The sequence below is a fragment of the Solenopsis invicta genome, chromosome 4 (genome assembly GCF_016802725.1).
Source record: "Solenopsis invicta isolate M01_SB chromosome 4, UNIL_Sinv_3.0, whole genome shotgun sequence".
NCBI lineage: Eukaryota > Metazoa > Arthropoda > Insecta > Hymenoptera > Formicidae > Solenopsis > Solenopsis invicta.
Window position 1 is genome coordinate 10,732,893 of NC_052667.1, and position 18,437 is coordinate 10,751,329.

The 18,437-nt window shown below is 27.0% G+C and overlaps 1 protein-coding gene across 3 annotated transcripts in view; it reads right to left on the minus strand.

The window, feature by feature from the left end:
• Nucleotides 1–18,437, minus strand: part of LOC105194010 (formin-like protein) — a 125,651-nt gene that overhangs the window by 53,845 nt on the left and 53,369 nt on the right. For all 3 annotated transcript variants that reach the window (XM_026138777.2, XM_026138779.1, XM_026138780.2), the window contains exon 2: nucleotides 3,813–3,896. In XM_026138777.2, the coding sequence (XP_025994562.1) occupies nucleotides 3,813–3,896 (84 nt within the window). The remainder of the gene's footprint in view (nucleotides 1–3,812; nucleotides 3,897–18,437) is intronic.

Sequence of the window (18,437 nt, forward strand, 5' to 3'; positions counted from 1 at the left end):
TTTCTTTTTCATCAGATCATATTGGCCATGACATGATGTACGTAAAAAATTTAGTAGTAAAAAATTAGTACGTAACAATATTAGTACGTAAAAAATTTAAACAAAAAATGAAAAAAGTTGTTGAAACGGTCTTACAAGGAGAATATCAGGTGACTCACCCTGGGATTTTGACCTCAATATTTTTAATTAATCTGGAGATAAAAAAAAAGTTTACGTCTCCCGGGGTTTAATCAAATAGGCCTTAGTTTCGGAGTAATAAATTTGTAAAAATTGGCCATATCCGAAGCGCACTTTATGAGCTTTCCCATTAACCGTCCTTCCAACCAGTGCAGTTGGTTCCATGAATTAGGTGCTTACTTCATAATCGTAAGATCCGGATTCGCTCCCGGAGGAAAGCAATATTTTTTTTATAAGTGTTTTTATTTATTTTTATTTATTTTGATAATATTGATATAGTATGCAAATTTTTTAAATAGAAAATTTAATTTAATATTACATTTTAAACATTAATTTAAATTTAATTTAAATTAATGTAATTTAAAATAAAGGAATTTTAATTCAAATAATAATATTTGAAATAATAAATAAGTAATAATAATAATATATAAGTTATTTGTAATAAATAACATCAAAAAAACGTATCTAAATTTTCAAATTGTTTAAATTGAAAATTTAATAGAAAATAATATTAACAGTATTTTAAATTTCTAGTTTTTAAAATAATTAATCGTAGAAAAAGAAGAATAAAAAAAACATTTCAATGTAAATGTGAATAGTTTTATTACAAAATTCAATTATTTAAGTATTGCAAATTTATTACAAAATAAAAAAACCTCTCGATTAAAAACCTCTCGTTCATTTAATACAATTTTGTATTCGCTCCTTTTATCGGTTTTAAATTTACACAATTTGAAAATTTAGATACGTTGCTTTTATATGTTGTCCATTACAAATAACTTATATATTATTATTTCAAATATTATTACTTAAATTAAAATTCTCTTCAAATAAAATTTAAATTAATGTTTAGAATGCGATATTAAATTAAATCTTCTATTTCAAAAATTTGCATACTATATCAATATCATCAAAATAAATAAATAAAAATAAAAACACTTATTAAAAAAAAATTTATTGGTCACCTCTGGAAGCGAACTCGGATCTCACGATTATGAGGCAAGCACCTAACTCGCGAAGCCAACTGCGCTGGTTGGAAGAACAGTTACCGGGAAGATTCATATGGCGCGCTGCGGTGCACTTCGGCTAATTTTCACAAATTTATTACTCCGAAACTAAGGCCTATTCGATCAAACGCCGAAAGACATAAACTTTTTTTTTATCTCCAAAATAATTAAAAAAATTGGGGTCAAAATTCCAGGGTGTCACCTAATCCTCCCCTTGTTAGTCAAATTAATATGTTTAAACTGTAAACTAAAGTCATAAAATGCCAGAATGCTCATTCACTGCATAAAAATTTAACACAGAAACAAATATTATCATTGTAAAAAAATTATAAGAGAATTAAAGATACTACCACTTGTGCTTCATTAAAAAAATAAAAGTACTATTGGATTTATTTATTAAAAATAATATCATTATTTTTTATAAATTAAAGCTACAATCATTTGAATTGGAAGACTCTTGAATGGAAATACAAAAATACCATCTCTTGGATTTTATTTATTAAAAATAACACAACAGTTATATATATCAAGGAATAATATATTCTTTTTGTATTTGGCGCAATTAAAAAATTCTGTGTTTTTTAAAGATATCACTTAGATTAAATTAAATTACGCAATTTTGTGATATCATTATTTTTTTTGGATTTATATTTATACATACCACTTGGATTGAAATAGGAAAATTTCAATGGCAATATAAAGATAGTACGACTTGTATTTTGTAAAAAACATAATAGACACTATCACTTGGGTTTTATGAATGTTTTTTTTTACACTAATTAACCTGATTATTTTGTGCATGAAAGTATTAACCCTTAAACACACTGATCCTGTAAAATACGGAAACACATTTTTGGATCTGGGAGACTTTTACAACTTTGAAAAGCTATATCTTTGATTACAATCAATATTTTTCTACAACTTTTTTTTAAAACAAAAGTTCAAAATCTCAGGAGTGTGACTGCACAATCGGCATTGCCGAAAAATAATTTATTGTGAAGTTATAAAAAAAAACCATTAAGCAAAAATGAGAAATTGGTCAAAAATCCACTTTTCCTTCAAAAAATCATATCTTCGCAACAAAAAACGTTTAAGGACTTTCAAGTACGGCGTTTTAAAGCTAAAGAGTCACGCTTTCAAAATAAAATTTGTCAAAGTCATTCCTTTTAAAAAGTATAATTATGTAACATGGAGAATATGAGGTATTTTTGGGCATCTAAAAATCAACTTAAAAAAAAAAATTATATCTTTGCAACTGTTCGAGGGTTTTTGGGACAGAGATTGAATTAGTCCGGGACACCTGGTCGTATCTTCAATACTCGGGCACAACGTTTATTTAAGCAATTACAACGGGAAGATTATTAGTCGTGTGAGAACGTGACTCGACGTGATGGCGGCGAGAAAGAAGAGAATGTGAGCAGTATATAGATAGGCGCGCGTAGCGCGCGCTCAAATGCGGAGTCTAGGGACATTAGCGGTGGAGGGAAGATATCACCATAATGGAGGATGGTAATCGAAGGATCGTAATGGGCTCATCCTCAACAGCAACAAAAAACTTTGAAGAACTTTATAATACAGCGTTTTCAAGCTAAAGATTCATACTTTCAAAAAAAAAATTATACCATTGTCATTTCTTTTAAAAAATGTACTTATGTAACAAGGCAAATATGAGGTATTTTTGATTAAATCGTGTCTAAAATTGAAAATTGATGTGTTTCATGATATATTTCGGCAAAACTCCCTTTTCTACAGCATTTTGTAGTATTCCAACTGTAGACAGAGTATATGCGAGTAACATCCGCGAACCGACCTGTTCGAACGTATTTTGTCCAGCTTTTTTTATGTAAAATACTCACAAAAAAAGTTTCACTTACACACTATATGGGTCGCATTGACCCTAACAAAACTTTGCTGCCGTGTCGTTCGAATTCTAGTTGATCAAAGAAGTTGATCAACCATATTAATCAAAAGAGGAGATTTCAAACTTTTTTTACGTCTTGGTCCAAACCTCCTATCTCATTCCGTCTTCACATAGCAAGCGTTCAAAACTTCATATGGGGTCTCTCAGACCCACTTACGTGTTTAAGGGTTAAGATACGACAGAAAATTAAAAATTTATGAGATACTTTATCCTTTATGTCGAAATATATTCCAGAATAAAATCCTTGTAAACTATCAACTTTTTTTAACTCTACTTTAGTATTTTTATATGTACAATAATTGGACAAATCATAACACGTAAAAAATCATATAATTCCATTTAAAAAAATGACGATGATTTATGTAATCTTCAAAAATCAGTTTTTTCAAAAATTAATTTTATCATTATTTGTCTCCACCCTACCTCGAATCTTACAATTCTTGTTTGAAACATTTTCTCGCAAAATCTCACAATTTGTAAATATTTGACTGTCAAATAAAAATTGGACTGTATATATAATATTTAACACTTTCTAAATTTATACCACATAAATATCTATTATATTATCTAGTCTTTCGCATCAAATTACATTGAATCCATTTCCTTTGCTCTTTATATATGATTATTAACTAAATTTTTATTGATATCAAGAAAATTTGATATTAATCAAATTAAAATTATTCTAAATAATATATGTATATACTAACTTGGTCGCATATGATGTCCCATTTCTTTTCGTTGTCATACTGTTTCAAAAGTTTCGCTTTATCCGGTGGTAAATCCATAGAGGCCTACAACATAAGAAATAATATATCAATAGATTAGATGTCAGGTACAATTGTCGCGGAAAAAATAATCATGATAGAATTAAGATATGTTTGATTAGCCTTTTAAGGCACACAATTTAGAGAGCGGAAGCAGATCTTCACATCATGCATGCTATTAAAAAAAATTTTATTTGATTCAAAAACATAATTTCATTAAATACTTGCAAAAGGATTCTTTATGTAAGTCAAATATCAAATGTTTAAATTAAAAAAATATACCGTAAAAACAAAGACGTAATTTTTTTACAAATAATAAATTATATTTAATTTTAAAAAGTTTTTTTAATTAAACAACCTTTATAAGTACTAAGAAATAAACAGATTTTATAGAAAGATATATTACATTTATAAAGAAATAATTATTCTTTAAGTAAAAAAAAGACTTTCTACTTAGAGAAAACAATTTTTTCAAACTTAATAAATTTTATTATATCAAAACAAATTTGTTATTTGATCCAAACAATGTTTGAATCAATAAGTACGATTATTTGAATTTGAAACAATATACTATATATCTTCGCCTTAAATAAATCATTTGTTTGAAAGTAACCAAATATGTACTTGAATTTAATTAAACATTAAACATTTCTTTTTACTTTTTAACGGATTTTATTATTCTTATAGCTTAATCTGTATTCACTCTTTCGCATATAAGATTCTATTTCACTAATTATAATTACACATTATTTTACAATCTTTGAAAACGCATCGGCAGGATTCGAATCCAAGATCTTCGGAACAATAACCTAATACGCTAACACTGAGCTAACCATACACTTGTTATACCGTTTATGTAAAGTTATATTTGAATTAAAGCTGATTTTAACAGAAAGTTATTTGCGTCTTGAGTACTGCACGAATACTCTCACTATCCCTTTGATTATTTAGCTTTATATATTTGTATCATATCTTATATAAAAAAATAAACTATAAATAATTTAATATTTTCAATGAAATATTTATTACATTTGATTCAAGCAATCTTTACAAAATAATATGATATTTTAAAATAAATTAAAAAATTGACTTTAAAAAATATTTCTTTAAAAAAAATACTTATTTCTTAAAAAAAATTATTTATTAATTTTATATCTTTGAAAAAGTAAATGTAAACAAATATTTACTAAAATATTTTTAAAATTAAAAAATTTGGATTTAATATTTTAAGATCATTTACTAGATTTCATCAAATGCTTTATCGTAATTTATTATTATTAATTATTTTTTAAGTTAAAATAAATAATTATTTAATATCAGTCTTGTTTCAATTTTTGATTGTTAGAAGAAAACAGGTTTCTTTCACTTCAATACATATTAATTTTAAATATACAAATATTTAATATCAAATTTTTTCTGAATCTTTGTCTGTTGGCTTTAAGAAAACTGATTTGTTTTATTTTAATAAATCATTTTTCAATTGTCAATAAATTATTCATTAATATTACATGTTTCTATTAACTTTCAATTGTTTGTTTAAAAGAATCAGCTTTTTTAATTATATTAAATCATTTTTTTCTTTGAATAAATAATTATTTAATTATAAAACTTTTTTTCAATTTTGGGCTGTTCGTTTTATAAAAATTGGTTTCTTTTATTTTAACAAAATATCTTTTTATCATAAAGTTTGATACTTATTTAATATCAATCTTTATTTATTTATTTTTGGCTGCTTGTTTTAAGAAAATAGATTTCTTTTATTTTATTAAATAATATCTTATGATCAAATAAACAGTTATTTAATATATAGAGTAATTCAATTAAAAAATAATAATTTTTGTTACATGCAAACAATTGTTTATTTAATGTAACAAAATGTTTTTGAAAACAAGATATACATTTAATAAAAAAACTCAAATTAAAAAAAATCGGTTCATTACATTAAACAAAATTTTTTTTCAGTGCATGAATGCGTTCAACCTCGAAATACAAGTTTTTAAACGCACTAATTACAAAAAAATATTAATAAAAAATTTTTATTTTAAATATTGTAAAATAATAATTTTACGATAATGTTCTGTCCCGTTAGATTCATCATATTTTGATCCGCCATTAGACCTACAATATGAATATAAAATTTAAAATTAGCAGTCCTTAAAACCTTTGTACATAACGCATAAACCTTTCAAGTTATCATAAAATTGCATTTATTTGTAGAACTTATACTTTTTCAACTTTTTGTGTTGTAAAGGGTTGAAAATTAACCCTGCCAAAAATTTGCAACAAATCATATTTTGTCAACAAATTTAAATTACAACAACATGACCATATCAATCGAAAGCAGATAGTGTTTAATAATAGTTTAATCTTAATAATAATTTTCTAAGTGAATTTACAAACATTTAGTTCCCTTAAACTGCGCGCCGCATGTTTGCTAGACTTAAAACGCAGCTTTTTATACAGAACCAGAAATGTGATATCACAAAATTAAATTGCTAATCAATTTAATAATTTTAATGCCTACAAGCATCTTTACGATCCCCCATTATCCCGAAAACTGTAAATTTGTTGTAAAAAATATTACTTTGGCCAAAGAACCTAGATCTTCTTACATTCCGTGCGGGCGTTTAGCTCAACTACCAAAGAATTTGACAATATTTATCGCAATAATCGATAATGTTAAATAAGCGTCTTTTTTTATTTGTAATTTATTTTCGTGATATTACACTTTTAGTTCTGCTTAAAAAAACTGCGTTTTAAGTTGAGTAGACATACGATGTGCAGTTTAGCAAAACTAATAAATGTTTGTAAATATCTAGAAAATTATTATTGAATATTAAGATCTGTTTCCAACCGATATGGTCATTCTTGTAGTTTAAATTTGTTGATATAATTTCCGGTCACATCAAGATGACGTTTAAATTGTATAAGGAACATTTTGTTCCTTAAGGTATTTACTTTATTTAAAAAAAAGGCAGTTATCTAAAATAATAAAATAGTTCACGTAAAAATACAATTTAACGTAAAGAAGTATTTTTGGGTATTAATTTACAACAAAAAACAAACTGCTTTAATTTATTTAAACAAAACTAATTAAAAAAATTTCTTTTGGAGATGGTCATATTACTATCCTGTTTTCTCTTCCACCCATTATGCAGTATCGTTACATATTTATAAATTACATCCTGAATAAAAAATCATTTCATAACTTTGAGTATAATATCATTAAACAACATTTTGGCGAATATAATTAATTTATATGACTCAACATTCAAGTTTCAATAAAAAAATATTGTTTATTAACAAAATATTAAATAAAATGTAAATTAGTGACATTTTGCTACCCTTTCCTCTAATAAATTTTTAAATATAAACTCAATTTTAAAATGTAAAATCTTTTATTTACTTTTATTTAATTAAACTCTTAAACTATTTAAAATATACATTCGTCATTTATTTGTATAAATTTAGATGGTCACATCATCAATTTAGCGAGATATTCGTAGGTGTTTTAACTCGCGCTGTTGATTAATCACTAATATTTTTTCAAGCAATGCTTTACACAAATAGAAATTCATATTGCCGTTATACTGAAAGGGAAAGCGTGCTGTAGCGAAGTGAAACCAACTATCGAAGCTTCATACCATTCAAAGTGTGCTCTGACCTTAACAATTACATCCATAGGGCATAGCAGAAATCGTGACTTTCTCCCGCAGTTACTAATTCTCTGACGTCTTTTACTAATCGTATAAAGAGAGTGAAAAGACAGACTTTAATAAAGCAAAAATTGCAATTTAATAAAAGATATATTTCTGTTATTATAATTTTTTTTTACAATTGATAAATTATTATAATTAATAATCATATTTAAATGTAATATTGATTATTACGAAAAACACAAAATCCATTCTTGTTTTTTATTCAGATACATTTTCCTTTAAAAATATATAATGAATGAATGATCATGAATAACTTAATAGCACTTGTATAGTAAGTTATGATAACAGTTAAAAAGTTAACTGTAAAAAACTGATAATATTGCAAAAATCTAAATGTTTACATATTTGGATTTTATAAGCTTTATATGTTTCACCTTACACCTTGCATAGGTTCATTTTATACCGTGGTATCGATAAGAAATAAGAAATAACAAATAAACAATAAAAAATGTAGAAAATTTAATCATTTCAGATTAAAAGCATCTTTTATATTGTGCTATGGAGAAAAATTGTTGGCACCAAAAATGATTATAAATTACAATCATTTTTTACATTATCTTAACATTTACTAATTGTTTAACATTCAGTGCCTCAAATACTAAATACTTTTCTTTTCATGTTGCACTATCACATTCTCGTTTGTAAAGTTAAACAATCAATAATAAATTCAGAAGTATCATATTTTAAGAGTTTTCTCTAGAAACACTTTTATACTAAGCACAATAACTAATTTGTTTAATATTCTTCACCTTTAAACACACCGATCCCGTAAAATACGTAAACACATTTTCGGGTCTTTTGGGAGACTTTTTCAACTGTGAGAAGTTATAACTTTGGTTCTAATCAACATTTTTCAACAAACTTTTTTTCACATAAAAGTTCAGAATCTCAGAAATATGCATAATCGGCTTTGCTAAAAAATGATTTGTTGTTAAATTGTAAAACAAATCATTAAACAAAAATTAGAAATTGTTCAAAAATCCACTTTTCCTTTAAAGAATCATATTTCTGCAACAAAAAACTTTTAAGAACTTTCAAATACGACATTTTAAAGCTAAAGAGTCATACTTTAAAAAAAATTTCGGTGTTGTCATTCCTTTTAAAAAGTGTAATTATATAACAAAGAGAATATGAGATATTTTTGGGTGCCTAAAAGTCCATTTAAAAAAAAATCATATCTTTGCAACAAAAAACTTTTAAGAACTTTACAATACAGCGTTTTAAAGCTAAAGAATCATACTTTCAAAAAAAATTATGTCACTATCATTTCTATTAAAAAATATATTTACGTAACAAGGCAAATCTGAGGTATTTTTGATTAACTCAAAGTGTCTAAAGTTGAAAATTGATTTGCTTGATAATATATTTTGGACCCTACGCAGAAGTCCTCTTTTTCACGGCACTATAGTATTTTAACTTTACACAGACTAACATACGTGTACTGATCTGTTTGAACGTGTTTTGTCCAGTTTTTTTTACATAAGATTATTCACAAAAAAGTTTCACTCGCACACTATATGAATCCCATTGACCTTAACAAAACTTTACTACCGTGCCGTCCAAATTCTGGTTAACCAAAAAAGTTGATCAACCATATCAATCGAAAGAGGAGATTTCAAACTTTTTTTACGTCCTGGTCCAAACCTCCTATCTCATTCCGTTTTCACACAGCAATCGTTCGAATCTTTAAATGAGGTCTCTCAGACCCACTTATGTGTTCAATGGTTAAATAATACTTATAATATTTATTTCATCTTTTGAAGCACATGCATGTAACATCATATACGATATATCTTTTAAAAATTAAAATAATTTGTTCCTTTTACTTTGATTTCTTTACAGTTTGATTTAATAGATTTTGAATAGCTGAATCCAAAACTGAAATCAAAATTTTAATTCACAACAGGTATATGTATAATATTAATGAAACTTGTCAATTAAAACAATTTTTTAATGTTGTAAGTAACGCAATGATATATTAAAATTTACGTAAAATAATTCTCTCTGTAAGTAAAGTGTAAAAGACTTAGTAATTATTTCATGATACATAAGTGTAGAAAGATAAAGGATCAAGTATACTAAAATACAAGTGTACTCTTGTATTCTTTGTTCAGCTTGATCGTTCCACTCATAAGGGGCTATATCTCATCTTTTTTGATAGATGGTAAAAATGCAAGGATTTCTACAATTTTGTTCTTTAAGTATAAGAAAATAAACATTTTTCTAATATTTTTATAGTGATAATATAATTATAAACTTTTTATTGGTATAGTTAATTTATAATAAATTATAATGCTGGATAAGTTTTCGATAAGTGCAGCATATACATCGAAGTTACCTTATATTGAAATGGATAGATATTTGAAGATTTTTGATATCGCTGATTTTAAATCTGAAGTCGGCATTTTAAAATACAAAATGGCTGGCCAAAATGGAAGCTCAAAAAGTCGTATATTTTATTATTTTTTGTATTCTTTTAATTTTTTTGTAACAATACTGTACACATTTGCAAATTAATTAATTTAATTTCTACATAATTGTAATCAGCGACGTTAAAAACCCCTTTATACCCCTTAAACCCCTTCAAGTTTCAAGAAATTCTTATGTAATAAAAAATATATAGTTTAAAGAATTAAAATGTAATGCTTTATTTTTATAACTTTTTATATCTACACAGATATTTTTAAAAAATTGGTTTATTGACTTGTTATTTTATTTAATCGGTAATGATGAAAAAAATAAAAGCCCGTTTAACTTGCTTAAGTGTCTTTTAACTTATTTCCCAAAGAAAAACTTATTTGATGCTCCTCCCCCCCCTCCCTTTCGCCACCAACCGTTATATGATCACAAATAAAAGAAAGAATTACTTATTCTGGTTGAATAAAAACCATAATTCGAGAACAAATATTATGCTTATACAATGGAACTATAGTATCGTAGTAGACATTGCCGCAAAACGGAAACAGAAATCACGTTGTTGGAAAATTTTAACTTATCTGACTATTCCTGGTCACTGAAGGAGAACGCGCACGTTGGTTTTCTTTGAAAGCAAAAGGTCAAGCAAAAATATTAGATAAATCTATTGAACAAAGTGATGATCACATAATTACGTATTCGAAAAGTTCGTGTTTCTTTTTCAATAGAGTACATAAGATGTGTATATTTTTTACACATAAAATTTCTTTACTATTCAGAAATTTCATTACTATTGAATATCATAGTTAACTATTGTAGATACTTCTGGTTTCGTTCAATTTATTACGTTTCCAACTCACAAGAAAATTGGTTGAAATAATCTGAAATCTAGATAATTTTCATTAAAATAACTAGACAAATTTGATGACTTGCATTCTGACTGAGATAACTGGACAAATTTGATTGCATGCATTCTGACTCAAACTACACTAAAAAAATCTAACTGCAATAATTGAAAATCTTATAAATTTAATCAGTATGCCTATTCGAAACAAACCAGAATTCTTGTAAGAATTATCAGATTTCTAAATTAATTTTTATACAGAACTAAAAACTGTACTTGTCAAGATACCTCTTTCATTTGCTTTCGTCTTCAAATTTAATTTTGGGAACTCGCAAAAGAAATCATTTTATTAGAAAATCGGTAAAAAAGTCTCATAATGTTATTTCTTTTATTCTATTGTGTATATTATTTATTACGAGAAATAGAGAACACTACCGCATCCATCTGAAAGCGATGCCGCATACTGCTAAATACCAGACGATTCAATCAGAAAATATTAATCAAATGTTTATAATTATCATATCTAATATTCTGATCACATATCTAAATATTCGATTGTAACAATCACAAATTTTGTTTGTTTTAATAAAAATTAACTTAACCTTTTTAGTCACATATAAGAACATAGAAAGATACCTTTCTATCTTCTTTTTTAAATTATATCATATATTAATATTATTAGACTTTGTTGGTTCCAACTATCTAAAGATTCAATTTTGACTCTCGTTTGTGCATTATTATTAAGAATTTTATTATAAATTATAACGCAAGATTTATACTAACAGATACGACATACTATAATAATATTTAATAATAATATTAACAAATCACAAACACGCACGCACGCACGCACGCACGCACGCACGCACGCACGAAACTTGTAAAAATAACTAGTTACAGTTACAGTTTCTGTCTTCCAAAAAATAACTAGTTACCGTTACAAGTTACTGACTTTAAAAAATAACTCGTTACAGTTACAGTTATTGAAAAAGTAACTTAAAGTTACTTTTCAGTTACTTTTCTGTTTTTTTTTGGTAATATTATAAAACATTAATAATTTAAATACGAGACTTTTACTGAAGAGCATCCACGTAAAGTCTTTTCTATCTTTAATTGTGTAAAGCGTTATCTACAATAGAGACTTAAGCCTTTAACCTTAAGAAATTAACCAATAATAATTGATTTATAGAAGAATAATCGATTGTGTTTGGCCAATTTCTTAAGGCTAAAGGCTTAAGTCTTTATTATAGTCTTTATTGACGACGCATAATTTGCATGTGACATGTTTACATATATTAAATATTAATTACCTATATGTACAGATGAAAACTATGTGAATTATGTTCTAAATTTTTTGAGGATAAAGGTTGGTTTATAATAGCCGTAATCGTAAGAAATTGGTCAATCATAGTTGATTTATAAAAGAATAATTGACTATGATTGATCAATTTCTTATGGTAACGGCTATTATAAACTAACTTTAAGACTAAGTATAGAATTTAGACTCAAAGGCATTCTTAGTAACCAATTCTCTGCTGGCTGATTATCACACGTATGTACACGATAGACCAGCCAGACGATCACACAACACGCAGTGATTCTTCGCGAGCATCCCGGAATCGTACTTGAATATCCGGGCCCTACAAGTACAGTCGTGAGCTAAAAGGTTGCAACACGTTTTCTTGGATGGTTTTTAGAATGTAGACTTGCTCCTCGATCGGCGAACATAATTGGTTGAATCCACAAGTAAGAACCAATTACGTTCGCCGTTCGATGAGCAAGTCTATATTTTAAAAACCATCGAAGAAAATGTGTTTCAATCTTTTAGCTCACGACTGTATGTACATACAATCGTGTATCTACATGTAAATAATTTTTAACCTATGACTACTGGTACGGGGCTGCCAAATGTATAACATATAACCGTTCATTGTCACGTGTATCTTTCTAGACAGAACTTTTTCTCGGATCACATCATCTCTCATCATATCATCTCTCTCGGATCACATAAGAAGCATAGAACATAGAATTGTCACTGCATCGAGCAACAGTGGCTGCGTTCAGCAAACTCAGTGGTTGAGTGAGCGCTTACTGCTATTAGTGTAATCTTTTAGGTCTAACCAATCACCAATTACATTAAAGCTGCGTTTGAAAACATCAGTTGAGTACCCTCATATATATCATTTTATCCTTGTTGTTTACCGATTGTTAAATAAAGATAAAATGATACACGACGCCACTCGGGTGATGTTTGCAAATGCTATCTAAATTGGCAAGTGAGTTTGAAATATATAAAGTAACTATAAAAATAACTATTAATTTAGTTACTAGTTACACAAATAATGTAACTAAGTTAAGTTTATAGTTACAGTTGAAAAAAAGTAACGAAGTTAAGTTACAGTTACCAAAAACAGGTAACTCTAACTGTAACTTCGTTACAAGTAACGAGTAATAATATTTAATAATAATATTAACAAATCACAAACACGCACGCACGCACGCACGCACGCACGCACGCACGCACGCACACACAAATAAAAAAATGACGTCATTTGGTACATATTATTGACATAAATCGGAATAACCTAGAATTTTGATAGCGTAATTCTCGATATTTGCCGTTCACACTTCCTTTTTTGTAAAAATATGTTTGTTTATCTTCAACTTTTGTATACGTTTTCACTAATTTACAATATTAATTTTAGATAAAATTCATAGCTTAACACTATTTTTTTTTAATCTATCAACAATTAGTCTTTACTTAAAGTGGTGTAATTCCGTACATTTACCTTACATTGCTTAAAACATTTAATTTTTTAAGGTCAGTGACGACATATAACATTTAAATTTAAAGTTTTCAATTCACATTAAAATCACAACGCTAATGCACCATAATTAACACAAATATAAAATAAAAATAAGTTTATAATTATACAAGTACAAGTACAAGTACAAGTAAAATTGTTACTGAGAATTATTAATAAAAACCAAAATAATTTTATTCTGTAAAATTTTGCAAAATGTAAAATAGTTATACAAAGTTAAATGATAACTGCATTTAGTTTGAGTAAATGCATATGACCAACACTTGAAGTAAAATTCAAGTGAAGAAAAGATTGAAGAAAGTATAGAAATAATAAAATTAACAATAACAATCTGGCATAATAAGCAAGGAAATAAATACGATCGCAAATCAAGAACTCAAGTCAATGCTAAAATAAAATCAATCATAAACATGAACGTACTTACTTAACTCTGAATACTGGTGCCAAATTAAAAAAAAATAATTCAATATCAGAAATATTAGAAAATGTTATTTCAAAAAGTTCAAACCTGAATATTACATATAAAAGTTTCAATAAGTATGTCAATATTTTTTAATTGTGTAGTGAAATATGTAGAATAATATATATTATATTTTTGTATTCAATAAAAATAAACTAAATTTCAATAAAATAAATTAAATTTCTATTAAAAGATAATTTATTTAACATCATGTGAAACAAAGAGTTCTTATTTGATAAATTAAATTAAATTTTAAATCTTGAATCCTTAAATTTTATCTGCTATAATATAAAAATTATCGACATTATTCGTATTCAATTCAATTAAATTTTTTTACGGTTAAAAAATTGCACAATGAAATTTTCATGTTTTATTATGAAGTTATAAGGTACTATTTGTTTTATATTTAATGACTTATTTTAATCATCTATACTCAATTATAATACTACGTTATGTTATTGTTAGTTACGTATGCTCGCAAAAGCAAAGCCGAAAAGCATTCAAAAGTAAAAGGCAAACAAGTGACACGAGAAATGTCGTTAGAGCACAAATTAAATGTACTTGTGCCCGTTCAATAGCCAAGTGCACACATCCTCAAAACACGAAAGAAATGACCGTTGTCAAGTACTTAAGCTTCGGCGAATCACCGTCGAGTTGTCATTTGTGGACAAATACGTACGCCACACAAATCATTAAAGCTATTGTTGTTAACAGTGTGATACTTGTATACCAGACGTACGTAAGCAAGGTATGTAAAACCGAAATTATAATTATATAGAAGAAAAAGAGGGTAATAAAATACCATTTTAGTTTTTTTTTTTATAACTTATTGTCAGTAAATATTAACGCGACATAATTCTTATGAACACTACTCTTAGTCATAGAATTTTACCAATTACTTTATAGGTAGAAGTTCATTGAGTATGTAAAACGAATGTAATTTATAATTTACTGAAGAAAGAAAAAGGATGATATTTATGAGATAGAAGGAAGGTTATAGCATATCAACTAATATCATAATAGACACTTTTAATACTAAAAAAATGATAAATTAATGATCTTGCGTAGATCTTACTAAGTGCCACAAAACAAAGTTTTATCAACATTTGTCTTAGAATCTATGATGCTGTGAAAAGAGATTAAAAGAAATTGTATTAGAAATTGTGTTAAAATTACACTACCTTTATTCGTAGTTCTTTAGTCGTTATTATTTCGCTGTTTTGAAGAAAACTGCCGCTCTATATTGTCCGTATGTAATAATTAACATAAGCTTATTGTGTGCGAGAAACAACTTCTCGAGACTTGAGACGCTTGCAACGCTCATAAGGTAAATGGCTCACGATCATCTCACGATCTTTTCTCGTACATAACTTTGTATGCCAAATTCATACACACAGGCGGCACATATATTAAATTCAATTACATTTGAAAACCATATTCGAGGCCTTTAAATTAAGCTAAAGTTAAAAAATAAATATATAACATAATTCTCAAAATTATGTAAAGAGTATCTGTAAAAATCGCTGCTATCTGCAAAACTGAAATCTAGCTTTTATAAAAACGCAGTGAACACAAATAGTTAATATCATCTTAGATTGTCTAAATAGATTGTAACGAAAGAAATTTCAACAGTTGTTCACCGAATTCAACGCAAATATACGAGATGTGATATCTCATCATCCCACACTTATCTCACGATCTCCTTCTTTCCTCATTAATAAAAATATAAAATATGAAATACTATTAGCATAAAAAAATAAGAAAACTTTTTAATTATTTTGAAAATAACAAAAACTTGTAAAACATTTAAATGAAATATCAGAACTGTTGCGTACAGTAGTTGAACTTTTAATGTCCACTGTATATACGAGCCATGATACTAATGATAATAATTTTCACATAAATCTACAATATATACATAAAAACAAATTGCGATTCTCGACCAGTCCGTGACATTCCTGTAAGATATGTATCGCAAAGTAACCAATACATTTATAAATGAAACGTGATTGGTTGTTTCTCAAAACAATCAAATTTCCTATATAAACCGCTATTATGAAGACGAGCAATTAAAAAGTCGGACACGGAAATGTTATATGATAGTCTCTTTTCCATATGACGCGATTCAGAGCTCAATTAACCGAATTTATGTTTCACAGTGCTGCGAACTATTTTTGTGTATAATTGCCGAGCAAACTATGAATAATTGTACTCAGTGCAGCGAAATAAGCATACCCTGCACCGACTTAGTGCGTTAATTTCATAAATTGAAGTCTTGTGTGATCTCGTTCTTGTTAACTGCCATATATTGCCGTCTCAGCATTTCACGATGTGAATTTTTATTTTCCAGGAAGCCGAGTCTTCTCACATTTGTTTTAATAAGCATTTATAAAATTAGTACAGAAAAGTGAAATTTCCTGCACATTGACATTTTGTAGATAAAACACGATTTCTGTAAACACAATTTTGAGTAATTTAGGGCTCCGTAACCAAAAGTCGAGCCTTTGTAAAATCATACTTATTGAAATTTTTAATCAGCAACCACATATAAAAAATGTAACCAATGTGACAGAAACTGTCTCTTTTTTATATAAAGTGATTCTTTTTTCACAAAATAAAATTAAAAGGCATTACATTACATGTGGGATATTGTTTTTATCGTTAATATTTTGTTTGTATCTTTTCTATTCTGTTTATAGAGAGTATGGTCCTAATCACTAATATAGATGGCGCAAGGATACGCGACAGAAAGCAGCACATAGAGTCACATTTCTAATTGTAAGTTCATTCTTCTCTCTAGTGAAGCCTCACTCTCCATGGCGTTCAGCTCTGTACGCATGGTGAAAGAAGACTGTATAATTATATCATTATTTATTCTAAACTCATTGTATATATTGTCTTTAATAATAATCTGTGTGAATTCCATCCGTTCCAAGTAACCTCGTTCCTCCACATTACATTGATCTGCACTTTATATAAATTATAAATTAAATATTTATATAAAATTTTAAATCTTTAAAAAATATATGCTATTAATTTCCCAATTTTTTAATACATTTTATATGTTTCATTACAATATATGTTTCTCTAAAAATTGTTATTTTTGTATTGAAAATTGTTTTTTTGTATTAAAAAATGTTATTTTACAGTTGTATTTATTTTTATATTATTTATTTTAATTATAAATTATTTTTATTCAAATTGTATAATAATTTTGAATGTATGTATACAATGTTATTACTGTTTCATAAAATTTAGGTTCAAACTATAATAATTTCGGATCTGAAGTGAGTTCAAACACTTCGAACATATCTTCAGTTCAAAAGTTCAAACTATTTAACGTTCGATCTTAAAATTCGAATTATTTGATAACCCAATATTTTCGAACACTAATCAAAATATAAACTCAAATCTAATTGCATAACAAATTTATTTTCTTTCAGCGTTAATTTTTATAATATTTAAAATAATCTACCTACAAATACAAATTTATAGATGATTTAAGCCTAGAAAAATACATTATAGTTTTCTCAACAAATAGTAGATCTTTATAGCGTTATTGAGCAAATTTTATTCATGAAATTGTCACGTATCAATAGATATGTATTATATTTAACATATTTGTTGTTATTTTTTTATAATATCGCGTTGTTTGCTTTCATGCTCTTACACAAATCTCGTTTGTGAGAGACGGCGATGCCTCACAAACTTGAGTGAGAGATACGGCGATCTAAAATTAAATGATAACGTCACGATGTGCACTCGACTATGGTGACATCATCTCACGAACTCACACATGTCTCATATATTGCTCACACACATGTTTTTCTTTTTCTCTCTTTACTGCTATCTTTCTATGGGAAAGAGGGGGGAAGGGGAGAAAAGGGAAACTGTAATAACATGCATGTATAAGATTTCTTGCTATTTGATGCAAAGTTCACACGATGGATTTGGCAAATGAACATAAAGGCACTGAGGGAAATGTATTTGTGACTATAATTGAATATTAAATATAATAAGAAATAATTAAAAATTTAATTATAATTAGAAATTCCATTTTTATATAAAATTAGCAGGCATAGCGTCAGTCAATTAGCTGTTAGTTATTCTCAGCGATTCTCAGTGCTAAATAATAATTTTTACAATTTACAACTTATTCAAACTTCGCGCCTAAATTTGTCAGATTTAAAGCACAAAAACAATTATCTTAAAATAAACGACTATCAAGATTTCACAAATTAGAAGTAAAGCTAATGAGATTGCGGTTATTATTGCGCAAAAAAAATTTATCAGTCATAGACAACA